Genomic DNA, 20,797 nt, shown 5'->3' with positions numbered 1-20,797 from the left:
CCACCGTAAAGGGCATTACAATAATCTAGCCTCGATAGTACTAGGCCAGTTATTGCTTGTTTCCGGGCTGCCAAGGACAGGTAAGGGGCAATTTTCTTTAAGATTCTAATGGTGCCACAACAAGTAGACACTGTCCTATTTACCTGGGGGTCGAAGGAAAGGGCGGGATCAATTTGTACTCCAAGGTTCTTAGCAATAGGAGTGGGAGTCGGGCAATCGCCCAGGGATGGAGGCCACCAGTCCTTTGACCAGAGATCTTGGCTCCCTCCGAAGACCATAACTTCGTTTTTTTCACCGTTCAATTTTAGGAAGTTACATGTCATCCAATTGGAGACTGCCTCCATACAAGCTCTAAACTTGGAGGCGATCTCACAAACTGGCTGGGTGATGGATACCAAGATCTGTGTGTCGTCAGCATATGACAGCACGTCCAGGCCAAAGGATCTTACTACCTGTGCAAGTGGGGTAACATAGATGTTAAACAGTAAAGGGCTCAATGAAGAGCCCTGGGGAACCCCACATTGCACCTTTTGGGGATCGGAGAGGAAGTTGCCCATTTTTACTCTCTGCTCCCTGTGATGGAGAAAGGAGGAGAGCAGACTGAGGGCAGAAACTCCTAATCCGATATCTTTGAGCCTGGAGATCAGTATTGACGGGGACAGGGTGTCAAAAGCTGCTGTGAGATCTAACAACACAAGCAGTGAAGGATGTCCCTTGTCAACCTCAGATCGAATTTTGTTTGTCACAACAGTGAGGGCAGACTCAGTGCTGTGAGCTGATCGAAAACCGTGCTGGGAGCTATCAAGCATGTTGGAATTTTCAATATAAGTAGACAGATGTTGATTTATGTGAGATTCCAGAATCTTGGCTGGGGCCGGGAGTAAGGAAATAGGGCGGTAATTCTTCAAGATCCCTGGGTCTAAGGAAGGTTTTTTAAGCAGAGGCCTAACAATAGCGGTTTTCCAGGAAGAGGGAAAAATACCCTCTTGGATCGCCAAGTTCATAACTTCCAGTAGCGGGGGAAGCACCGACCCTCTGCAAGTTTTTAAGATTTTTAGCGGGCAGGGGTCAAGAGGCGAGCAGGACTTTGTGGCATCAAGTAAAAGATTGAGATCTTCTATAGATAAAGAGGGAAAACATGTAAATAAAGGTTTCAGCAAAACATCAGTCTTTTCATTTCTGTCAGGGATGGAAAGGGAGGATTCTGGTGCCTTAGCGTTAAGCTCTTGGTTTCTAATTTCGAGCACACTATAGATATCTGCAATCTTATCATGGAAAAAACTCGCTAAGCTGTTACAGAGTTCCTGAGTTTCGATGGTAGGGTCAGCCGGTCTAGGTGCCGAAAGAGTGTCGATAATGTTAAAAAGGTCTCTAGGGGATTTTAGGGATGTAGTCAGGTTAGTGAAATAATGCCTTTTTTCTTCCATTATCGCTTTCTTATAATCTCTGAGAAGGGATTTATGCAGGGCTTTCCCCCGTGGATCAGGATGAGCAATCCAGGACCTTTCTTGTTGCCGGCATTTGTTACGCATAGTTTTTAGGCGGTCAGAAAACCAAGGTTGGGAGGGGCTCTTTCGGGCTGAGTAATGTCGTTTGGCCGGGGCAAGAGAGTCCATAGCAGTAGTTAGGGCATTAAAAAGATCAGAGGCAGCCCTATTTGGATCCTCCAGAGAAGGACACCTAAGATTGTTCATAAAAGGTGAAAGAGAATTATCATTTATAGATTTATAGTTCCTTCCACAAATAGTATTTCAGAGTGTTGTCTGATTAGATTTTGTTTGCAGTTTCTTCTAGCTTTGATGGAGAGATTGGGGGGGAAGCTAATTACAAAGGCGTTCACGCCTAGCGGTATCGTGTGGATAACGGGTGAGTTGACGGAAATTGGGGTGCCCGGTGACATTGTTTAGTTTTGTGTGGTTGGCAGGTACATGGGGGCCGTCGCTACTAAGGTCGCCGTGGGGTTCGGTAGGTAGAGAGGTCCTCGGAGTAATGGATCAGCATTGTAAGTGCTGATCCCGATCCAGTGCTGATCCAGAATTCAGTAGGGAGATTGAGGTGAGTGCTGCCAGAGGGTGAAAACGACACAGACAGAGCAGGTACCTTTGTGTGGGCCAGGAGTCACCAGCATCTCTGGGGCAGTCGAAGGGTAGTCCCAAATCCACATCAGGGATCTAAGAGTGTCAGGTACTGTGTTGGTTCGGGTTGCGCTCCAATAATCAATCTAGGCACGGTACTGAGCTGCGTGGATACCTCCCTAGACAGTCAGATGCCACTTTCCATTAGCAGCGAGGAGCTGTCAGTGGCCATCTCAGGGCCAGGTATCAGCACAGTGCCAGTCAGGATCCTCATCAGGCTTCCTCCGGGGTATGTCAGAGAAAGGAAGGAGCTGTTCTTCCGTCCGATGAGAGCTTCGGTTTGGAGGAGCAGGGAAACTGCCGAGAACGGGGCTGTATGCATAGGGACCATCAAGCGAGGTCCACAGCGTCGGCCATCTGTGGGCCAGGCGAAGCGTCCATGCAGAACCGAGGTGGAGTCGAGGGTCTTAGTTAACGACCTTCTCGGCAGGTCAAAGGGGGTGGAGCCACGTCTTCCGACAGATGAGAGCTCCGGTGGGCAGGAGCAGGAAGAACTACAGAAAGCAGGGCTGTCTGCATTGGGACTATCAGGAGAGGTCCAGTGTCAGCCATCTTGGGGCCAGGCAAAGACTCCTTGCAGATCCAGAGCGGATTCGGGGGTCTTTACCATCTACCTTCACGGTAGGTCACAGGGGGTGGAGCCACTTCCATAAGCCAAATGGAGCTCCGGTGAAAAATGCACAGACGAACGGCAGGGAGCATTAGGTCCATCAGGCATTGTCTAAGGTGTCGGCAATCTTAGGGCCAGGCACCGATGTCGAACCGAAGCTGAATCAGGGAATCAGGGAAGCTGAATCAGGTCACAACTCGAACCGGAGCTAATCAGGGAACCTTCCCGGTTCCAATACATTCAGAGCACACGCAGGATGAAAGGGGAGCCACCTGCATGCTCCGGTGAGCGAGACAGAGAGCCGGAGCCTCGTGGCACTCGCTGAGAGTAGGCGACCCCCGCAGGGGTCCACGAGGCGTCTGCACCGCTTCTTGCCGGAACCTCCTCGGCAATGGTCGCTGCTCCAAGCCTGGGGTGTCCTCACTGCAGGACTCCTGCGGGCAAGATCGCTGGCTGACCTGGAAGACCTGAGAGGAGCACGCCCGCCTGTAATCCAAGGGCGCTCTCCAGTTATCCATGAAGCCTGATCCCCTCAAACACTGCTGGGTATCCTTTGTCAGTCCCCCAACCAGCCCTACCTTCGGGCTGATCGATTCTGTTGGGCATCTATTGCTATGTTGAAGTCCACACCCACAACTATTTCCTTATCAGGAGAGGTGAGCAGGCCCAATGTATCCCTAAAAAAAACTTCCTGCTGCTCGTTTGGGGAATAAGTGCTGGCAACTGTGAGCCTGGCACCCTGGATAGTGACCAGCAATGCCAACATTCTACCTGGAATCTCCATGAGAACATGCTCTATCCTTCCTGCAAAGTGAGTCTCAATCAAGATCCCCACCCCCTCTTTTTGGGAAGTTCCAAAGGAAAAGTATTGCCTGTCAAACCAGCAGGAGCGAAGTCTCTGTCAGTCATCCTGGAGGAGGCGGTTTCCTGTAGTAGGCAAAGATCGTATTTTGAGTCCCTCAGCAGAGCCAGGAAAGCTACCCACTTGGCAGGGACACTGAGGCTTCAGACATTGAGGCTAATCAGGGACAAGACCATGAGGAAATATTCGAGGAAGCTTTTGTACCTTGCACAGTGACCCGCAAGCACCCCCTTACAAGGATTACGGCCAAGGACAAACCTCCTGGAACAGAGAAGGTAGGGTAAGGAAAGAGAGATACACAGTGCCTCCCTCCGGGGGGCACTCGAAGATGATGATGAGATGGGTTGGAGCTCCCTCAGTGCGTGATGGGGGAGGAGTGTGCACCAGTCAGACAGGGGCCTCATCCACTGAGCCAATGGTGAGAGCCACATCAACTTTCCTTCTGCTGAAGATGGTGGAGTAGTCTAGTTCGTTCCTCTCTGCTATCCGCTTCCGTAGGTTTGCCCACGATCTTCTTCACATGTCTTGTGGAGCAGCGAAAGCCCTGTTTACCCTCAACCGAACCTCGCACAGGCCCCTTGTCACCCAGCTTCGGAATGTCTGGCAGGTTACGCTTCCTCCAAAGTGCAGATCACCGGGACCTCATCTCACCAGACGAACTAGAGCCGGAAGAGGTGGCCTCATTTGTATCGGATCTTCTGAAGCTGCAGGAAATCCGTGAGTGGTTTGAGGGATATGCGTCGCTGGAGTGCGATTGAGGAAAGGTACTGATACCGCCAGATTTGGAGGCCCTCAAATTCAATATCTTTCAAATCTAGTACAGCCATCATAATGGCCTCCTTCTGTCGGTAATAGTGGAGACAGGTAAGTATGTTTTGTGTCTTACCCGGTCCAGCAGCTAGTTTTCCCACGCGATGAGTACAGAAGGATGATGTCCCGGTCCTGCAGAGCTGGTACAACGTGTTTGAAGAGGTGAATCCGCTCGGGGCTGCCCCACGTCAGGGACTGGGCCTCTGTCCACCCGTACTCTCAGCTACGTGACGGAGGAGACGGGGCCTGCTCCAGTCCAGTTTCCAGTGTGATGATCAAGGCCCCCAGTCCCACCTATCCCACTCCTGGGGATGCAGACTCACTCAAGATTTGGCGCCAGGGGAGCAGGCCGATCACCCGCGGGTCCGGATTCTTCACACGGTGAGTCCGCAAGTGCACCTCTAAGCGAGGGCGTGTTCAGGCTCGTGGCCCAGCCCCGCCACACTGCACTGCTCGATTCACCCCACTGGGGGCTACGACTGACTCTGCTGAACCGCTGAGGCCCGGAGCCAAAGGACACCTTCGGCCACCGGGCAGACGCGTCTCTGAAGCCCCCCGCGTGGCTCCCAGGCTTCTTGGCCTGCTTGCCTGACAGACCTCCGATGGGTGCGACCTACTCCACCGCCATCTTGGACACGCTCACTCACAGTTGAGGTTTTTGATGGATTTAAGCAAGTCGCTGAGGTGTTCGGGCCAGAGCTTGGGGAAGGCAGAAGTTCACTCTTCTTCTGGAATGCTTTTCCATCCGCAATGGCAGGTTCCAATGGTGGTAGGTCTATGACAGTGCAGGATGGGCATGCTGAAACAGACACGGGCGTGGTCTTTCTAGGTCTTAGTTGCTGACTTCGCGACTGTGATGTTGCTAATTGAGTTTTTCACTGCAGCAAGGCCCATATCTCCAATAACATAACATTGGGACTACCTTATTACATTTTAGAAGAATAATATCCAAATGGGAAGGTATAACTGATCCAAGTTTGATGTCTCTGGAATCACGATTTAAAATCCAAACTGAAGGTAAAGTCGGATTTTAAATTGCATTTCTGAAAATGCCACTTTTAGAAAGTTGCAAAAACACCAGTTGATGGAAAGAATGCAGAACTAATTTTAACATTTTTCTCATGATTCCCTCTGTCCTTGGTGCAGTATGAAATGCTGTTTTGATATCATAGTACACTGTTCTAAGACAGATAAATATAGGAATACTACATAATAAACAAGCTGTTCTCCACATGGAAGTAAATATTTTACAAACCTTTAATAGAGATCCCCCAATTAAGCTAAATTCTAAGAGTGCAGAACTAGCATTTTATTTAAAAAGAAATTATGAAATGTAATAACCTCACGCCTTTCTATTTCCTTCCTCTTCTCTTCCTCCTTTTGCCTTTCCAACTCGCGTTGCTTCTCAAGACGTCGCTCCAATTCCAGCTGTTTTTTTCGCTCCTGTTCCTGGCGTTCTCTTTCCTTCCTCTCCTGTTCTTCCCTTTCTTTTTGAGCTTTACGTTCTGCCTCTCTCTGCTGCTGTTCCTGCAGGACCTGGCGCCGCTTCTCCAGTTCCATGTTTCCTCGTTGATAGTTTTCTTTCCTCTTGTCCTCAAAGGAAGCTGAAATGAAAATTAAGCATGCAAAATTATTATATTTTGCACTGCATGCGAATGACAAACAGAAGGAGAAGAGGACGGAAATTTGGGAAAGTATATATGCAATTTAAATATGGTGGAGCAGGATATTATGTCACAAATAAAATCACAAAGTACAGCCTAAGAGACAACAATGGTGCTACCAGTTTCTCATTTTAAGGATTGTTTAACCCTGAGTAGCTGTAAAAACTAAAAACATAGGACAAAGTTTTGGCTCCAGAAACCAGAGTGTAAGGAGATAAAGTGCATTAGTTGGACTGGTACAAAACTGTCAGCAGTGTGAGGACCATACAACTGGAATCTGTAAAATGATTCTTTCAGATACTTTCCAAGACAGCTATTGTAGGCAAATTTTGGAACACACCTGAACTATATTAGTTATTCTGCTGCAGTTACCATGAACAGTATGTGACTCATAGCATAAAACGTCTGTTTTGAGATGTCTGTTTGCGGTAGAACGTTCAAAGGGTGTAAGACTCTGCAAGTCGCAAATATAAATGTACTGATGACTGGGGCATTAAGGCAGAATAAAAACAATATGGTAAATAATAACTTTAATTATTTAGATAAGTCCATTTCCTTATGCACATCGTCTTTTAGAAGAGGTGACCACAAAGGAATTGAGAGCTTGGATTCACAAACTTCCTTAAAATCAAGAACTAGAGATTACAAAGTGAAAGCAGGAGCAATGATGCATTTGGATATGAAATGTTAGAAATGAAATTTCTGGTTGGCTAAGGCCCAGTAGAAACCTCCACTCTAGTCAGGGCAAGGGAGTTACACGCTGAAGTTAACCCCTGCTCACCCCCTTGGTAGCTTGGCACGAGCAGTCAGGCTTATCCCAGAGGCAATGTGTAAAGCGTTTGCGCAACACACAAACAGATGCAACAAACTAGGCACACTACAAAAGAAACTCCACACAAGATTATATCAAAAATAGCCTTTGTATTATCATAAACGCATTAGAAACATAATCACACATTTACACTCTGCCAACTGGTACTAGGCAAGATTCACAGGGGATTATATACAGGACCAAGCCAATCGGGCCACGGTCAGACCATCAGAAAAGGTAAGTAAATGCAAAATACAACCAGTAACTACTGGTACCCTAATGACCTAAGCATTATCACATTAGCAGTAGACACCATCCTAAAATATCATAACATGACATTAGGCAATAAATCATATTAGGTGCAAACCTCATTAGCATAAACACATTACGCCTAAGGCCTCACCAGCTTAAACCCATTATGCATAAACATCCTAAACATAAACACATGTCATAGGTACACTAGCATAAATCAAATTACGCAATCACATTAGGCATAAATCACATTACGCTGTCACATTAGGCATAAAGCATGATCAGCAGTGCACAGTGGCTAACTACCTATAGAGTGCACACACAACAACCCCCTCAGGTATAAGGCATTACATCATAGTTGCACATATCAGCAGTAATAGGGCGCCAAACGTACCCACAGTAACACCTGCAGCGTTGCCCATCACCTCAGCCTCTCTTGGGTGTAAGCACAATGGCCCACAGGAAACGATGTGCCTCACTATCCCTGGGAGCCCACTGCCCCCCCCCCCCCCCCAATGGCAGTCATAACGCCTTTGCGCTTTCCTCCTGGACTGTTAGGCAGTTCTGTGGAGACTCCTTGCTCCACTCAAACTCAGGATAGCCCACAAAGGAAAAGTACCTCAGGGCACAAAGTTTTTGCAAGGTGAGCTTTCAGGGGAGCTTACTTTCCCAACTGGACTTCCCCTAAACGGCATGCCCTTTCGTGGACACTGGGCTTTCCACCAGCCCTCCCTAGCAGTAGACGCAGCTCAAACAATGCCCGGAATGCGAGGTAGGGGGGGGGCACAACTCCCCTTGGGCTCCTGGAAAGAATGCCCCTGATGCTATGCTTCTCTTAGGGGCAGCTGCCCACTGCCACCCGGGACACCTCGCCGGGCCTCTTACTGGTTCTTCCGCCTCACGGACTGTGAAGCCCTGGTTAAAGGGATACCTGCATGCTCCTCTTCACGTTCTTTTGGGGGCTGTACTCACACATCACAGCCCCTCCCTCCTCACGGGGGAACTCCTCCGGTCTCAGGCTGGACACGGGGGACAGCTCAGCAGCGTCTCGTGGAGGCCTCACTCTTCCAGCACTCCAAGAGCTCCCTCCAGCTCACAAGAGCCACGCCCATATCCAGGCTACCACAGCCTGACTTCCGCTGTAGCCACGCTGTGATTGGGTGGCTCTGTTAGCTTCCGGTCGGCCCGCCCCCAACAAGGCAACTTGCCTGTCTTCTTCTGTTTTTCAGGCGATCTCTGTGGCAATGTGGTGTGGGTACCCGCCTCCACTCGAAACACGGGATGGGCTCCTGCGTCATTAAAATCACAAAAGTACAGAAACGCGTGGTGGGCTCCCGCTAGGAAGCACAATGCAACAAAATGCAGGGTGGGCTCCCGCCAATAAAATAAATTCAAATGCGGGGTGGGCTCCCGCCAGATAAGCAGCAATACGGGGTGGACTCCCGCTCCTCCTCACAACACGGGGGAATCCCCACACCAGGATTCCCTCGCAGCACGTCACAGCCTCGTGCTGCAGGGCCCTAGCATTCTCCCTCTCATGGGCAGTTAAGATATAGTTCTCACGAGGTGCTAGAAGGCAGAGAGAGATAAAAGTCCTTTGGTAAAAGTTGGGCCCAGGGAGGCCAGCGCGGTTCCTCCTGGGCCCCCAGCAGCAGCAAGCACCAGCAAAGTCAGGAACAGCACATTTTTATTGGGTCACAGCCCCAGTACTTATACACAAATTCTCTTTGTCTGCAGGACAGGGCTTTGGGGGAACCAGATACAACTGGTTCACGGGGACATTGGAGCACTCTGTTGACAGGGCTCCTCTTCTCCATTGCTAGGTGGGGGCTCGTCATCAGACACACCACAGGGGGACAGAGCCAGAATTCACTAGGGCAGGCACAATCCTATTCAGGGACTTCTCCTCCCACCACTTCAAATGCAGATGTCCTATTCAGCCTAGCACTGACTCACCCTGCCCCTCCTGGAGCCACACACACCTCAACAGCCCCTGTCACTCAAGAGCGAGACATGCAATTCACATCAGGCAGGCAGACACATAGCACACAGAAATGCCAACTTCTAAAAGTGGCATTTCTAAAATAGGTATAATAATTCTGCGCACACCATTGCGTAGCATTTATTATCAATATTTCAAACATACCAAACTTGACCACGCTGCGTCTCTCATATCAGGAATTACCACTCAAACACTTATCAGGGAATGCCCAATGCATTCCTATAAGAGGGCAGTCCCACAGTAGTCAGAAACCAAAATGGCTGTTTGTCACACATGTAAGGTACATGTCCTAACTTTTACCTACAATGCACCCTGCCCATAGGGCTTGCTGGGGCCTACATTAGGGGTGACTGACATGTAGTAAAAGGGGGGGGGGGGTGTCACGAACATGGCACACACTTTAGGTGCCACGTCACAGCGGCAGTAACACAAATGATTAATAGCAAGTCTCAAAACTAAGGCATGTTGTGCTTCTTCTCTCCTCCCCCTGGCAATAACAGACAGTACAAACACTGAAGGAAGAATAACCTTAAGAAGCACATTGAACTGATGAGCTTGTTTGATCATTAAAACTGCACTCACCCACTGCTGGGATATCAAGAAATCTTCATTTGGTACGTAAGGTGCCGTCTTAAAGTAAAAAATTCAGTGTCATATATAATTAAGAGTAAATATACGCAAAACATCCCCATTTTTATTATTTCCCATGACTTATGAAACATGTGTCCTACTTGAACTTTGCCCCGCCCTGAGATAGACCATCAACCAATACATGGTTTTGGTCCTACTAGGATGGTCAAAACGTGTTGGCTTGTTTCGTCTTGAGGCCAAGAGTAACCAAAAAGAAGAACAACACACTGAATAACAGAGTTTCTGAGCTTGATTGAATAAGCCCAGCAATAGAGTTCCAGAATAGTACTCTGACCTCTCCAGGACCGCGAGAATAGAAAGTATTGTGGACTCGTACACAATAGGTCCCAATACTAGACATAAGTGCATAGGACATAGAAGTCTTTGTGGAAATGTTCGTGTATGATGTTTAAAACAGAACTAAATGTATAGTAATGTATGATTTTGTTTGTTTGTACAAAGGGTCTTAACCACTGATTAAGTGTATGTGTATTATGTACATACTGGTTTGTTGGCACTGTCTTTTGTGAATATTGAAAAAGATTTAGAGGTGTATGTTTCAATTTGTAATATGGGAAAAAACTTTTTCTTAAAAAAAAGAACACAAATGAATAAAGCCAAAAGTTAATAAAAAGACTACTGAGGTAAAAACATTGTTTCATTTATGCTTACAGAGGTACTTTTTGTTTTGCTAATATGTAATTGATTCCATCCTCTGTATTCCTGAATTAAATCCCGCCCCTGTTTTGTGCTTATGATGACAGAATTTCTAGGCAGAGAATGGAGAGCGCCCAAATCCATGCCAACCGCCATGCTTGTAAAGCTAGGAGAGCTCCAGTTAGGTTGTGTGGTGAATGTGTCCCACCTTTGAGAGGTTTTATCATTTGTGTATAGGCTTGTATTAAGTTATTTGGTGTATCCTTTAGATTTGTTTTGGTACAATTTTATTACATCTGCAGTATTTATTTTGTCAGTTTTTCTAATCTTTATTTGTAACCAATGGTGAGGTGCTGTAGTCTGTAGTCATTGGAATGTACACTATGTCATGTTCCTTAATGTGTCATTTGGAATGCTCAGTGTGGAATGTTCCTATTCGAATCAGTGGACACTGGCCAGCTTAAGGCCACCACTGTTTAGTTGTCAATTCAATTCAATTCAAAATCTTTATTCGATTGTAAATATTACAATCATAAAAGTACAACTCATAAGTAAACAGTTAAAAACAATCCAAGTAATTCATTTCATGTAACATGTAAGAGACACAACATACAGTACAAGGTAGAAAAGAGAGAGCAACGGGCACTATGAGCATGAGCAATATTAAATGTGTATTAAAAACATAAATTATTATATTGATTAAAAAATACCTAAAACATTTACAGCATAATTATCCATCCATACTTTTCCTGAAGGAGATAGCTTTTTTAAAAAAGTTACAGACAAATAAAGTGCAGTCACAATTCAGTAATTGAAGGTAGTAAAGTGCACGTTTGATTTGTGCAAAATTCAATTTTTTGAGGCACGGTGTAAGATATAGTTTCTGTGGTATAGTGTAATAAGGGCAAATGAATAGAAAGTGTGCCAGGTCTTGAGGAGACTTCCCGTCGCAGCCACAAGCTGGCAACACTTCACCCCGTTGAGCCCCACTTGGAACCGCCAGTAGGAGATGAAATAGGTCAAATCGGAACCTTATTAGCAAAAAACGTTCATAGCTAGTCATAGGCCATGACAAATAAGGTTCCATTTGTGGACAGGTTTTAAGTAGTAGGTGTTTCCTAACACTGTCCTTCTGTATCTCAACCTCTTCTCTGTCAGTACATCTTAGTAATAACATAGCATTTTATTTTTTTTATTTTTTTTATTGTGTTTATCATGCAAAAATAAGGGCACATTACAAAGTGCAAAGAGCCATTCGCCTACAACCCATCTCGGGCCGGCAGTGGGCTGCCTCGCCATAACCATGACACATACAGATAGCAAGCAGAGGGACATACAGATCAAGCCCAGGTCTCAGCAGCAGTGCGGGCCAGGCAGGACTACCCCCGCCTGCCAGTCCTATCTGTGTTGCGGTGTGCACTGTATATATATGAACAAAACTGTACATTTTTATCATTTTCTCCCAACCAATACCCCAACCCATGAACCCCCCCATCCCACAACTGGTCCCTGGTTTGTGCTCCACGTGTTTGTTAATGTGCGTCTCGGTGACGTGTTTTGGCTCGTGCCGCATGCTACCTCCCAGCAATCTAGAGGGTGTCTCCTATTGTCTCACACAGCTATGGGTGGGGTGGCTTCTCCCGCCCAGTGATATACTATAGTGTAGGGAAGAGCCCTGACAGAGTTATCCAGGCTCCATGTGCGGGTCCCTCTCTTGATCTTCCCCCTCCCCTTCCACAGATACATCCTCGTCCATTCTGGAGGTTAGGTAAGTCTGGTATAGCCCCCAGAAGTTCTTGGGTCGACTTCGGGGCGGGAGGAGCTCGCTGTATGCGTCCGCCTGAGTGTTGCAGTACTTCATATCGCCAGTCCACCTCTTCAGTGTTGGTAGGGGGCCCCTCATCCAGCATAGCGCCACTACCCGTTTTGCTAGGAGCATGCCCATGCTCACCAGTTTTCTCACTGAGACGGGTATCTCCCTTGTGTATCCCATCAGAGCGAGGGCCGGGTCAAGTACCAAGTCCAGCTCCACTATATTGCTAATTTCTGCAAATACGCAGGCCCAGAACTTCTGGACTCCCGGGCACCACCAGGCTAAATGCAGAAAGTCCGCCACTTGGGCATGACATCTCTCACAGAGTGGCGTGTCCCGTAGGCCGTACCTGTGCAATCGCTCCGGCGTGTGGTACACCCGTTGCAAGAATTTAAAGTGGATCAAGCGGTGCCGCCCGTTCAGGGAAATGCGCCTGGAGGCCGCACAGCAGTACTCCCACATGCCGTCGTCAATTTGGGTCCCTAGATCAGTCTGCCAGGCTAAGCGCGCCCTAGTGTAGTGCAGTGCCGTGTGCTCATGGCCTATCTTATAAAGCCTAGAAATCAGCTTTTTCGGGTTCTCAGTGTCTATGACGTATACTAGTTCCGGGACTTCAGGAGGTTCTTCCAAGTCGGGGCCCAACTGATCCAGCAGCGCACTTCTCACCCTATGATACTGGAAGCGTTGGAGCAAGGAGGTACGCTCCCCCCGTGCGCGAGCTGTTCCCACGTCTTCACCTTCCCTTGCACAAAGAGGTCCCCCATGGTGCGTGCGCCTAGTTCGTTGAGGACCTTGTATACACCAGGTTCCGTCAATGTTGGGAGCCAAAGCGCCCACTGTATCGGCATGTTGGGTGCATACATCAGCACCTTGTCCTGCCGCTGCAATATAGAATGCCAGGCGTGGTTAGTGGACAAGAGGGAGTCCAGCACGCCCACTCTGCGGTCCTTTGGACCGCAGATGGTCGCTGGAAGTGGGGTGGGGTCCGCGAACAGCCGCTCCAGGATCACATGCGGGATGTCCTGGTCGCCATGAATCCAGGTGTGGAGATGGGAGGCCTGCGCAATCCTGTAATAGCGCTCCAGGTCTGGTGCAGCCAGACCCCCTTGCTCGTATGGCAATTGTAGTACCTTCCATTGCACTCTAGGTTGCTTTCCAGCCCACGCCAGTCTCACCAGTAATTTGTTCATGGTCGCAAAGAAAGCTTTCGAGAGGACCATCGGGAGATTATTGAAGAGAAACAGAAACCTCGGGAGAATAACCATTTTCATCATAGCTATTCTACCCATCAGCGACAGCGGAAGCTTAATCCAAAGCTCCACTTCGTCTACGAGTTTACTGTAGGCAACCCCGTAGTTCTCCCTCATCATAATGTCAGGATCTGTGTGGAGCATGATGCCCAAATACCTTACCGGTTCTGTGGACCATTGGAGCGGGTAGTCCATCTCGAAAGGTTCGGTGATTGGGGTCAGCGGGAAGGCTACTGATTTTGACCAGTTGACCTTTAGTCCCGAGAGTGCTCCAAACCTAACCACTTCCCTCAAGACCGAAGACAGATTATTGGCCGGGTCTCTGACGTACAACAGGGTGTCATCCGCATACGTGGATATGCCAATCCTGTAGGTAGGGTAGCTGATGGCTTCATAGGAGTGGTATTCCCGAATCGCGCACGCCAGTGGCTCGGCCACCAATGCGTATAGTAGCGGGGAGAGGGGGCACCCCTGCCTCGTGCCTCTGCTAATGGTGATCGGCTTCGAGACCGCGTCCCCCAGTCTGATCCTTGCCGTGGGCATATGGTAAAGCGCGCCCAGGAGTTGGAGGAAGAGCTCCCCCAGCCCCAGCCTCTTCAGCACTTTACGCATGAAGGGCCACTCCACGGAGTCAAAGGCCTTCTCCATGTCAAGGAAGACCGCCATGGCTTTAGTATCATGCCTAGTGTGCTGCATGGCCCCCATGACAGTGCGGATGTTGTAAGTGAGGTTCCTAGCTGGGATAAACCCTGCCTGCTCCGGGGCTACTAGCTCCGGGGCCACCAGTGCCAGTCTGGTCGTCAGGACCTTCGCATAGAGCTTAGCGTCTACATTCAGAAGGGACAGAGGGCGGTATGAACCTGGAAGATCAGGAGGCTTGCCTGGTTTCAATATCGTGACGATGAGCGCTTCTCTCATCGAGAGCGGCATAGCGCCGTACTCGCATATCTCGTCAAAGAGGGTGGAGAGGTAAGGCAACAGCTTGTCCTTGTACGCCTTATAGAATGCCACTGTCAGTCCATCAATCCCGGGCGCACTTTCCGACCTCATGGTGTCTAGCGCGTCTGATATTTCCTCACGGAGTATAGGGGACATCAGGAACTCCCTCTGCCAGTTCTCGAGGAACGGCATTTTGATATAGTCTAAATAGTTGTCGATTTGGTCTTCCACCCCTGTGACCTTGGTAGTGTATAGGTCCTCGTAAAATCTCCGAAACTCCGCTAGAATGTCGTCCTCCGTTGTAACCCTCGCCCCCCCCTGGAGTTCGTAGTTCCGGGACTGTCTGTCTGCGCCTGGTGCCCTTCATTATCCTAGCTAGCAGTGCTCCAGGTCGTTCTCCCTCTCCATACGTGCGCGCTGTCGCATATTTCCCTAGATGTCTGACCTCTCTATCTGCCTCCTCATGGAACTCTTTCAGTAGGCCTTGCAAGGACCCATCCCGAGCGGCGTCGAGTCCAGTAGCTGTCGGCGTTCGCAGTCTGCGATCTGCCCCTCAAGATACTTAAGCCTGTTTCTAATCGCTTTGAGGACACTGGAGTGTTTCGCCATGACTACCCCCCTGACGTATACTTTGAATGCCTACCAGACTGTCCCAAAACTGTCCACTGAGCCTACGTTAGTGGTGAAGAAGGTATCTATGTCCTCCCCCAGGTCAGCCCTAAACGCCTCATCTAGCAGTGAATAAGGCGGGAAGCGCCACGTGAACGGAGGGATCCTCTCCTTGGGAGTAGTCAGCACCAGCAATACTGGGGAGTGGTCCGACAGGGTGCGGGGAAGCACCCTGCAGCCCCTGATCATGGGGAGCAGTGTGTGTGTGGACAGCCAGTAATCTATCCTGGTATGGATGTTATGATACGCGGAGTAGTGTGTGTATCCTACCTTGTCGCTGTGCCTATCTCTCCAAACGTCCATCAGTCCCAGTCGCATCATTTCAGCCTGCATCTGTAGCGCGGCCGCCGCTGGGCGCCGGGGGGGGGGGCGCTGACCTATCTAGCTCTGCGCTAAATGTGAAGTTGAAGTCTCCTCCCCAAAGCATTCTATCTGCGGGGCACTCAGCACAGTGGTCCGCCACTGCCGCATAGAAGTCAGGGGAGTCATAGTTCGGGCCATAGACATTCATGACTAGTATGTCGTGGCCCTTGCCTACGCACCTGTTCAACAAAAACCTTCCTTCCGGGTCCGCTTTCAGTAGTGTGAGGGATAACTTGGATTTCGGGTTGACCCACGTGAGAACCCCCCTCGCGTGTGTGGTGAAGCCTGCATAAGTGGCGTTTCCCTGAAGTCCCCTATGTGTGAGCATCTTGCTGGTGTCGGGCAAGTGAGTTTCCTGCAGTAGCGCCAGGTCTATGTGATGTCGGAGTAGGTACTGCAGCACCTTGCGGAGTTTTCGGTAGTCATTTAACCCCCTCACGTTCCAAGTGACGGCCTTGAGGGTCTCTGTATCACTCAGTAAGTCATCATGTGATGCATCAACCATTGTCCATAAAAGAGCACATCAGTGTTAAAGCCCTTACAATCCCCACCCCCCTCTGTACGTAGCAGCTGCCTACGCCCTCCACGGCATACAACATTTCAGAGCACAGTTTGGACCCCCCCCGAACATTTCTGAACCCATAACTCCCATCTCCCCCCACCTCCCACAGTCAACCAACCCCAACCTGGTGTGACCGAGTTCCCTGCATCCCTCCCCCTCACCCGCCTTCAATCCCATGCAAAACTTCCCCAACCCGGCTCAATAAGAGCCGCAAGCACTGTAAGCACTAGGACAGAGGTAGCCAACCAAGATTCTTTATCGTCCACCGTCCGTCCGGACCTCACGAGCAAAGTCCATAAGCTGCTCCTTCGCACGCGCCCCCATATACCAGTGCGGCAATGAGTAGTAAATGTAGTATCCTACCAGCATTCACAGGCCTCCCCCCCCCCCCCCAAACCCCGATCTCCGTATTCCTTCCATGTGTCAGGCCCCCTCGAGACCGCCCCAGCCCAGGTTTACAGTAGCATGGTGAGTGCAGCCCCCCATTAGAACCAATGCAGCCTGTGCAGATCTCACCCATAATCTCGGATACAGTAGTCCGCCTGCCTCAGTGGCGCGCTCCGAGTGGGCACTTCCCGGTCCGTCAGGTGGGGATTGTCACATTGGCCAGAGTATCCGAGTCTCCGAAAAGTGCCTCCGAGTCCCCTCCTCTCCTCAGTCCTGCTCATCCAGGTCTCCTTCGCCAGTGTGTTCCTCTCCGGGCGCCGTCGGGTCTCCTCGGTTCTCCTTCATCCATTGCTTCAGAGATTTTTGCAGTTCTCTGGGATCGGTGAAGAAGTGCGAGTGGCCCTGCCTGTTGATGCGCAGCCGCGCCGGGTATAACATGGCGTAGTCCAACCCCAGGTCTCTGAGTTGCTGCTTGTAGGGGACGAATCGCCGCCTCTCCTCCTGTACCTTGGAGGTGAAATCAGGGTATAACGAAATGTTCATCCCCTCGTACTGCAGCTTCCCCTTCTCTCGAGCGGCACGGAGGGCAGCGTCTCTGTCCCTGTAGTTGAGGATTTTCGCTATTATCGGCCTAGGATTCGCGCCTGGAGGAGGCCTTGGTCCCAGGGTGCGGTGGGCACGCTCCACTATAAACATGGGGGAAAAGGTGTCGTCCCCCAATAACGCCTTAAGAAGTTTCTCGATAAAGAGTTCCATTTTACCCGTTTGGGTCGACTCCGCCACACCCGTGACGCGGATGTTGGATCGCCTGGAGCGCGCCTCCAAGTCTTCCGATTTCTCCTGTATCACCTGAAGCAGCCTCCCAAATTGCTTGCGGTCAGCGTCCCATTCTGTCTGCGCCTCCTCCGCCTCCGTCAACCTGCGCTCTGCCATGTCCAGCCGCTCCGCATGCTTGTCCACTCTCTCCGTCATCCGGTCCATCCGATACGCCAGGGCGTCAATCTTGGTGCCAATGGCTGACATGCCCTCCTGCAGGCCTTTCTCCATTGTATTGAGCATACCTTTTATTTCTGCGCACAGTGCGGCACTCGGGTCAGCAGCAGCCCCCGGGGACTGGGCAGCCGGAGGTTCTGGCGCCTTCTGCCTCCGCTGGTCAAACGCGAGTTTCGACTGAGTCTTGTCCCCCTTGCCCATCTTTCCAGTGGCTGGAGAGGCCAGTGTCCACAAGCCTAAGAGTTCAATAGCCCCCCAAATGAGCGATGAGGGATCCCTCCCCGTGCACAGGCCAGTACCGGGGGTCCGTTGTCCTGGCCTCCTTTCACGTATAGCCTGGCGTGCTCAGTGGGGCCTACAGGCCAAGATGGCTGGTCGGCGATAATCCCTGCACAAGGTTCGTCAACCCCAGGACGCCCCCGGGCCTCCTCAGCGTGTAGTCCTCGTGTCGTGGGTCCTCCGTCCCAAAGCAGCCTCTGTTACCCCAAGCCGTACGCCGCGGCTTCAGGCGACCAGGGAGTCCTTACCGGCAGTGTGCAAGGGCGCTTGTGCTAGCGCGGGGCTCCGCCGGCGCCACGTGGGCTCGACCGGTGACTGCCCTGCAAAGTCGCCTCACGCTGGATTCCACTGTGTGCTTCGGCGTGTTCAGCGAGCTCTTCAGAGGCCCTTCGGTGTGTTTGCAGCGTTGGGGCGCTCGTACCAGGCGGCCGCACGTCGGGTGACGCAGCACGGCTGCGTGCCCCAGGAAAGGCCGGGGATCTTGGCCTGGTCCGTCGTTCTCCGATCCGCGGTGCTGCAGGTGGTTCCCGTGCCCGAACCGCACCCAAATTCACGTCGGAGGTCTGCAGGGGGTAGGGGAGTCAGCCCCCACTGGAATCACACGGTGTTCGCCGCTGCAAAAGGATTATTTACGGATCTTAGGCAGCGCTAGCACGGAGCTCCGCTCTTATGCGCCCGCCATAGACGCCGGCTAGCTCCGCCCCCCCAATAACATAGCATTTTTTACCAAGATAACATCAGGTTTTGTGATCAAGTTGGGAGCAAAAAACAAATCAGGTCGGCCAATTGCCGTCAAACAGTCCTTTATATACTTCAACCACGGGACTTTAAACCTCCCATCTTGCGTTAAGGCTTCTTTCAATAAAGCGTGAGTGAGCGGAATATCGGTATTGAGCCAACAATTCAGCCAGCACAGAACCGGGTTTACTGCTATTCTATCACTTAAATAGGGGACACCCAACTCCTCCTGTACAGAAAAATTCCCGATACCCCTTGGCAGCCTCAGTATCTTTTTCAGAACGTTATTTTCTGTAACCTCTATGTCCTTTATCTTGCGGTAGCCCCAAAGCTCGCTTCCATAGCAGGCGACAGCAACACTTTTTGCCTGATATAATTTGAGCAAAGCGGCCGTTGGGCAGTTCCCAATTTGTTTTGCAAAGCCAAGTATGGCCGCATTTACACGTGTTGCTTCGCCCTTCTTTTTGGAAACTGCGGGCCCCAAGATAGTTTATGATCTAAGAGGGCCCCAAGGTATGAAAAGGTATTAGTAGTAGGGATTTTCTCCCTATTTATACTGAAGGAATTAATTTTCCGTGTACCCTTTCCTATTTTCATGACATAGGACTTGGAATTGTTAATGCTTAGGCCACGGGACTCCATGAATTTAAAAAAGGAATTTAATAATTTCTTAAGGCCATTTGCTGTTCTAGATATAAGAACAGCATCGTCTGCGTAAAGCAGCACAGGAACCCCTTTGCGCTCTACAAAGGGGTAGTCTGCTTCAGTATTTAGAAGAAATTCCTCCAATTCATTGATGTACAGATTAAAGAGGAATGGGGCCAAAATGCATCCTTGTCGTACTCCCCGATTTATTCTAAATTCGTCCGTTACTTTAAGATCTTGGGTGTATCGGACATTGGCTCTTGTATCCGAATGCAGGTCGGCTAAAAAGTTGACAAGATTCCTCTCTACGCCCATTTTCAACAAGGTAGCCCATAATATGCCTCTGACCACACAATCAAAAGCGGACGACAAGTCCATAAATGCCATGTAAACAGTTCCTTGTCTAGCCAGGGTGTATTTACTTAAGATCAGGTATAAGTTCAGACACTGTGTAATTGTCGAGTGGCCGGGTCTGAATCCATACTGTATAGATGATAAAATATTGTTATCTTTGGCCCATGTAGATAGCCTGTTTAGAATTACCCCCCCTACCACTTTAGCTACTGAATTTATTAAAGATATCGGCCTATAACATAATGGGCTGCTACGGTCGCCTTTTTTAAAAACAGGGACTATAGTCGATAGCCCCCACGCATTTGGGCACCCTGTGATCACTGCTGCATTCACTACCGCCGTGAGGACGGGAGCCCAAAAGGAAATACTGGACTTAAAAAGGTCCGGTGGTAAACCATCCGGGCCCGGGGACTTATTGCTAGTTAGACCCTGGATACCCCTTACAACCTCATTAACTGAAAAGCATAATGGGTTTACGGATGGGGTTAAAAAGACATTTTCTGCCTGGTGCTCATTACTCTTAAAAATTGTACTGAAGTGAGTCACCCACTCCCCCTCTGAAATGTTTGTACCAAGGGCTATATCATTAGGGTTATCAAACAAAGGTTTGTTGATAATTTGCCAGAACTTGCTGCTGTTCCCCAGCACTGAAGGATCAAGGAGGGATTCTATGGTATTGGCCTTAATTTCCTTTTTCCTATCGGCTAATGCCTTCTTATAGGTCAGACGAAGATTTTTTATCAAATCAGAATCTCTAGGTTTAATTTTTAGGGCATTCTTCAGATCTCTACTTGCCTTTGAGCAGTTATGGTCAAACCATTTAGAATTTTTTCCGCTTTGACCTTTTGTTGGAGCTGTTAACATGAGGCCAATTTTTGAAACTATCGCCTCAAACCCGGTCAAAATGTTCCCAGGGGATGAGTCAAAAGATGAACATGTTAACAGTTCCTCCTCACATGCACTGTTTATTTTAGTATATAAAGTGTCTTGATTTATCAGTGTCCATTTTATGCGGCGTCTGCCATTTATACAGCTCAACGTGCCCCAGTCATTGCGAGACGTTCGTTTTGTAAATAGAGACCCACCCATACTGATAGCTAGGGGATTATGATCACTATAAACACTCAGAAGGATAGTGAAATTCGAGACCCAAATTACAAGATCTGTAGATACTAATATGTGATCTATAAAGGATCCCTGCCCATGTCCTTTAAAGGTTGGAACATCAAAGATTTTTGTGTCGGGAACCATAGACAAAGCTACAGTTAAATTATTTTCATTCACTAAATCATTTAAGTTCTTGCCTCCCCTAGTATGGGCGAATTGGAAACCTTCAACATTGTTACATCCCAGAGAACCCATTGGGGTAGAG

General features: G+C 49.4%; 1 protein-coding gene across 4 annotated transcripts in view; it reads right to left on the bottom strand.

Moving 5' to 3' along the window:
• ITSN2 (intersectin 2) overlaps window positions 1-20,797 on the bottom strand; it is a 1,355,209-nt gene that overhangs the window by 818,465 nt on the left and 515,947 nt on the right. For all 4 annotated transcript variants that reach the window (XM_086926255.1, XM_086926257.1, XM_086926256.1 and 1 more), the window contains one exon: window positions 5,759-6,021. In XM_086926255.1, coding sequence (XP_086782381.1) covers window positions 5,759-6,021 — 263 coding nt within the window. The remainder of the gene's footprint in view (window positions 1-5,758; window positions 6,022-20,797) is intronic.

Source organism: Lissotriton vulgaris, chromosome 6, assembly GCF_964263255.1.
Source record: "Lissotriton vulgaris chromosome 6, aLisVul1.2, whole genome shotgun sequence".
Classification (NCBI taxonomy): Eukaryota; Metazoa; Chordata; class Amphibia; order Caudata; family Salamandridae; genus Lissotriton; species Lissotriton vulgaris.
Note: the sequence above shows the minus strand (reverse complement) of the source record. Positions and strands in the feature narration are given on the sequence as shown.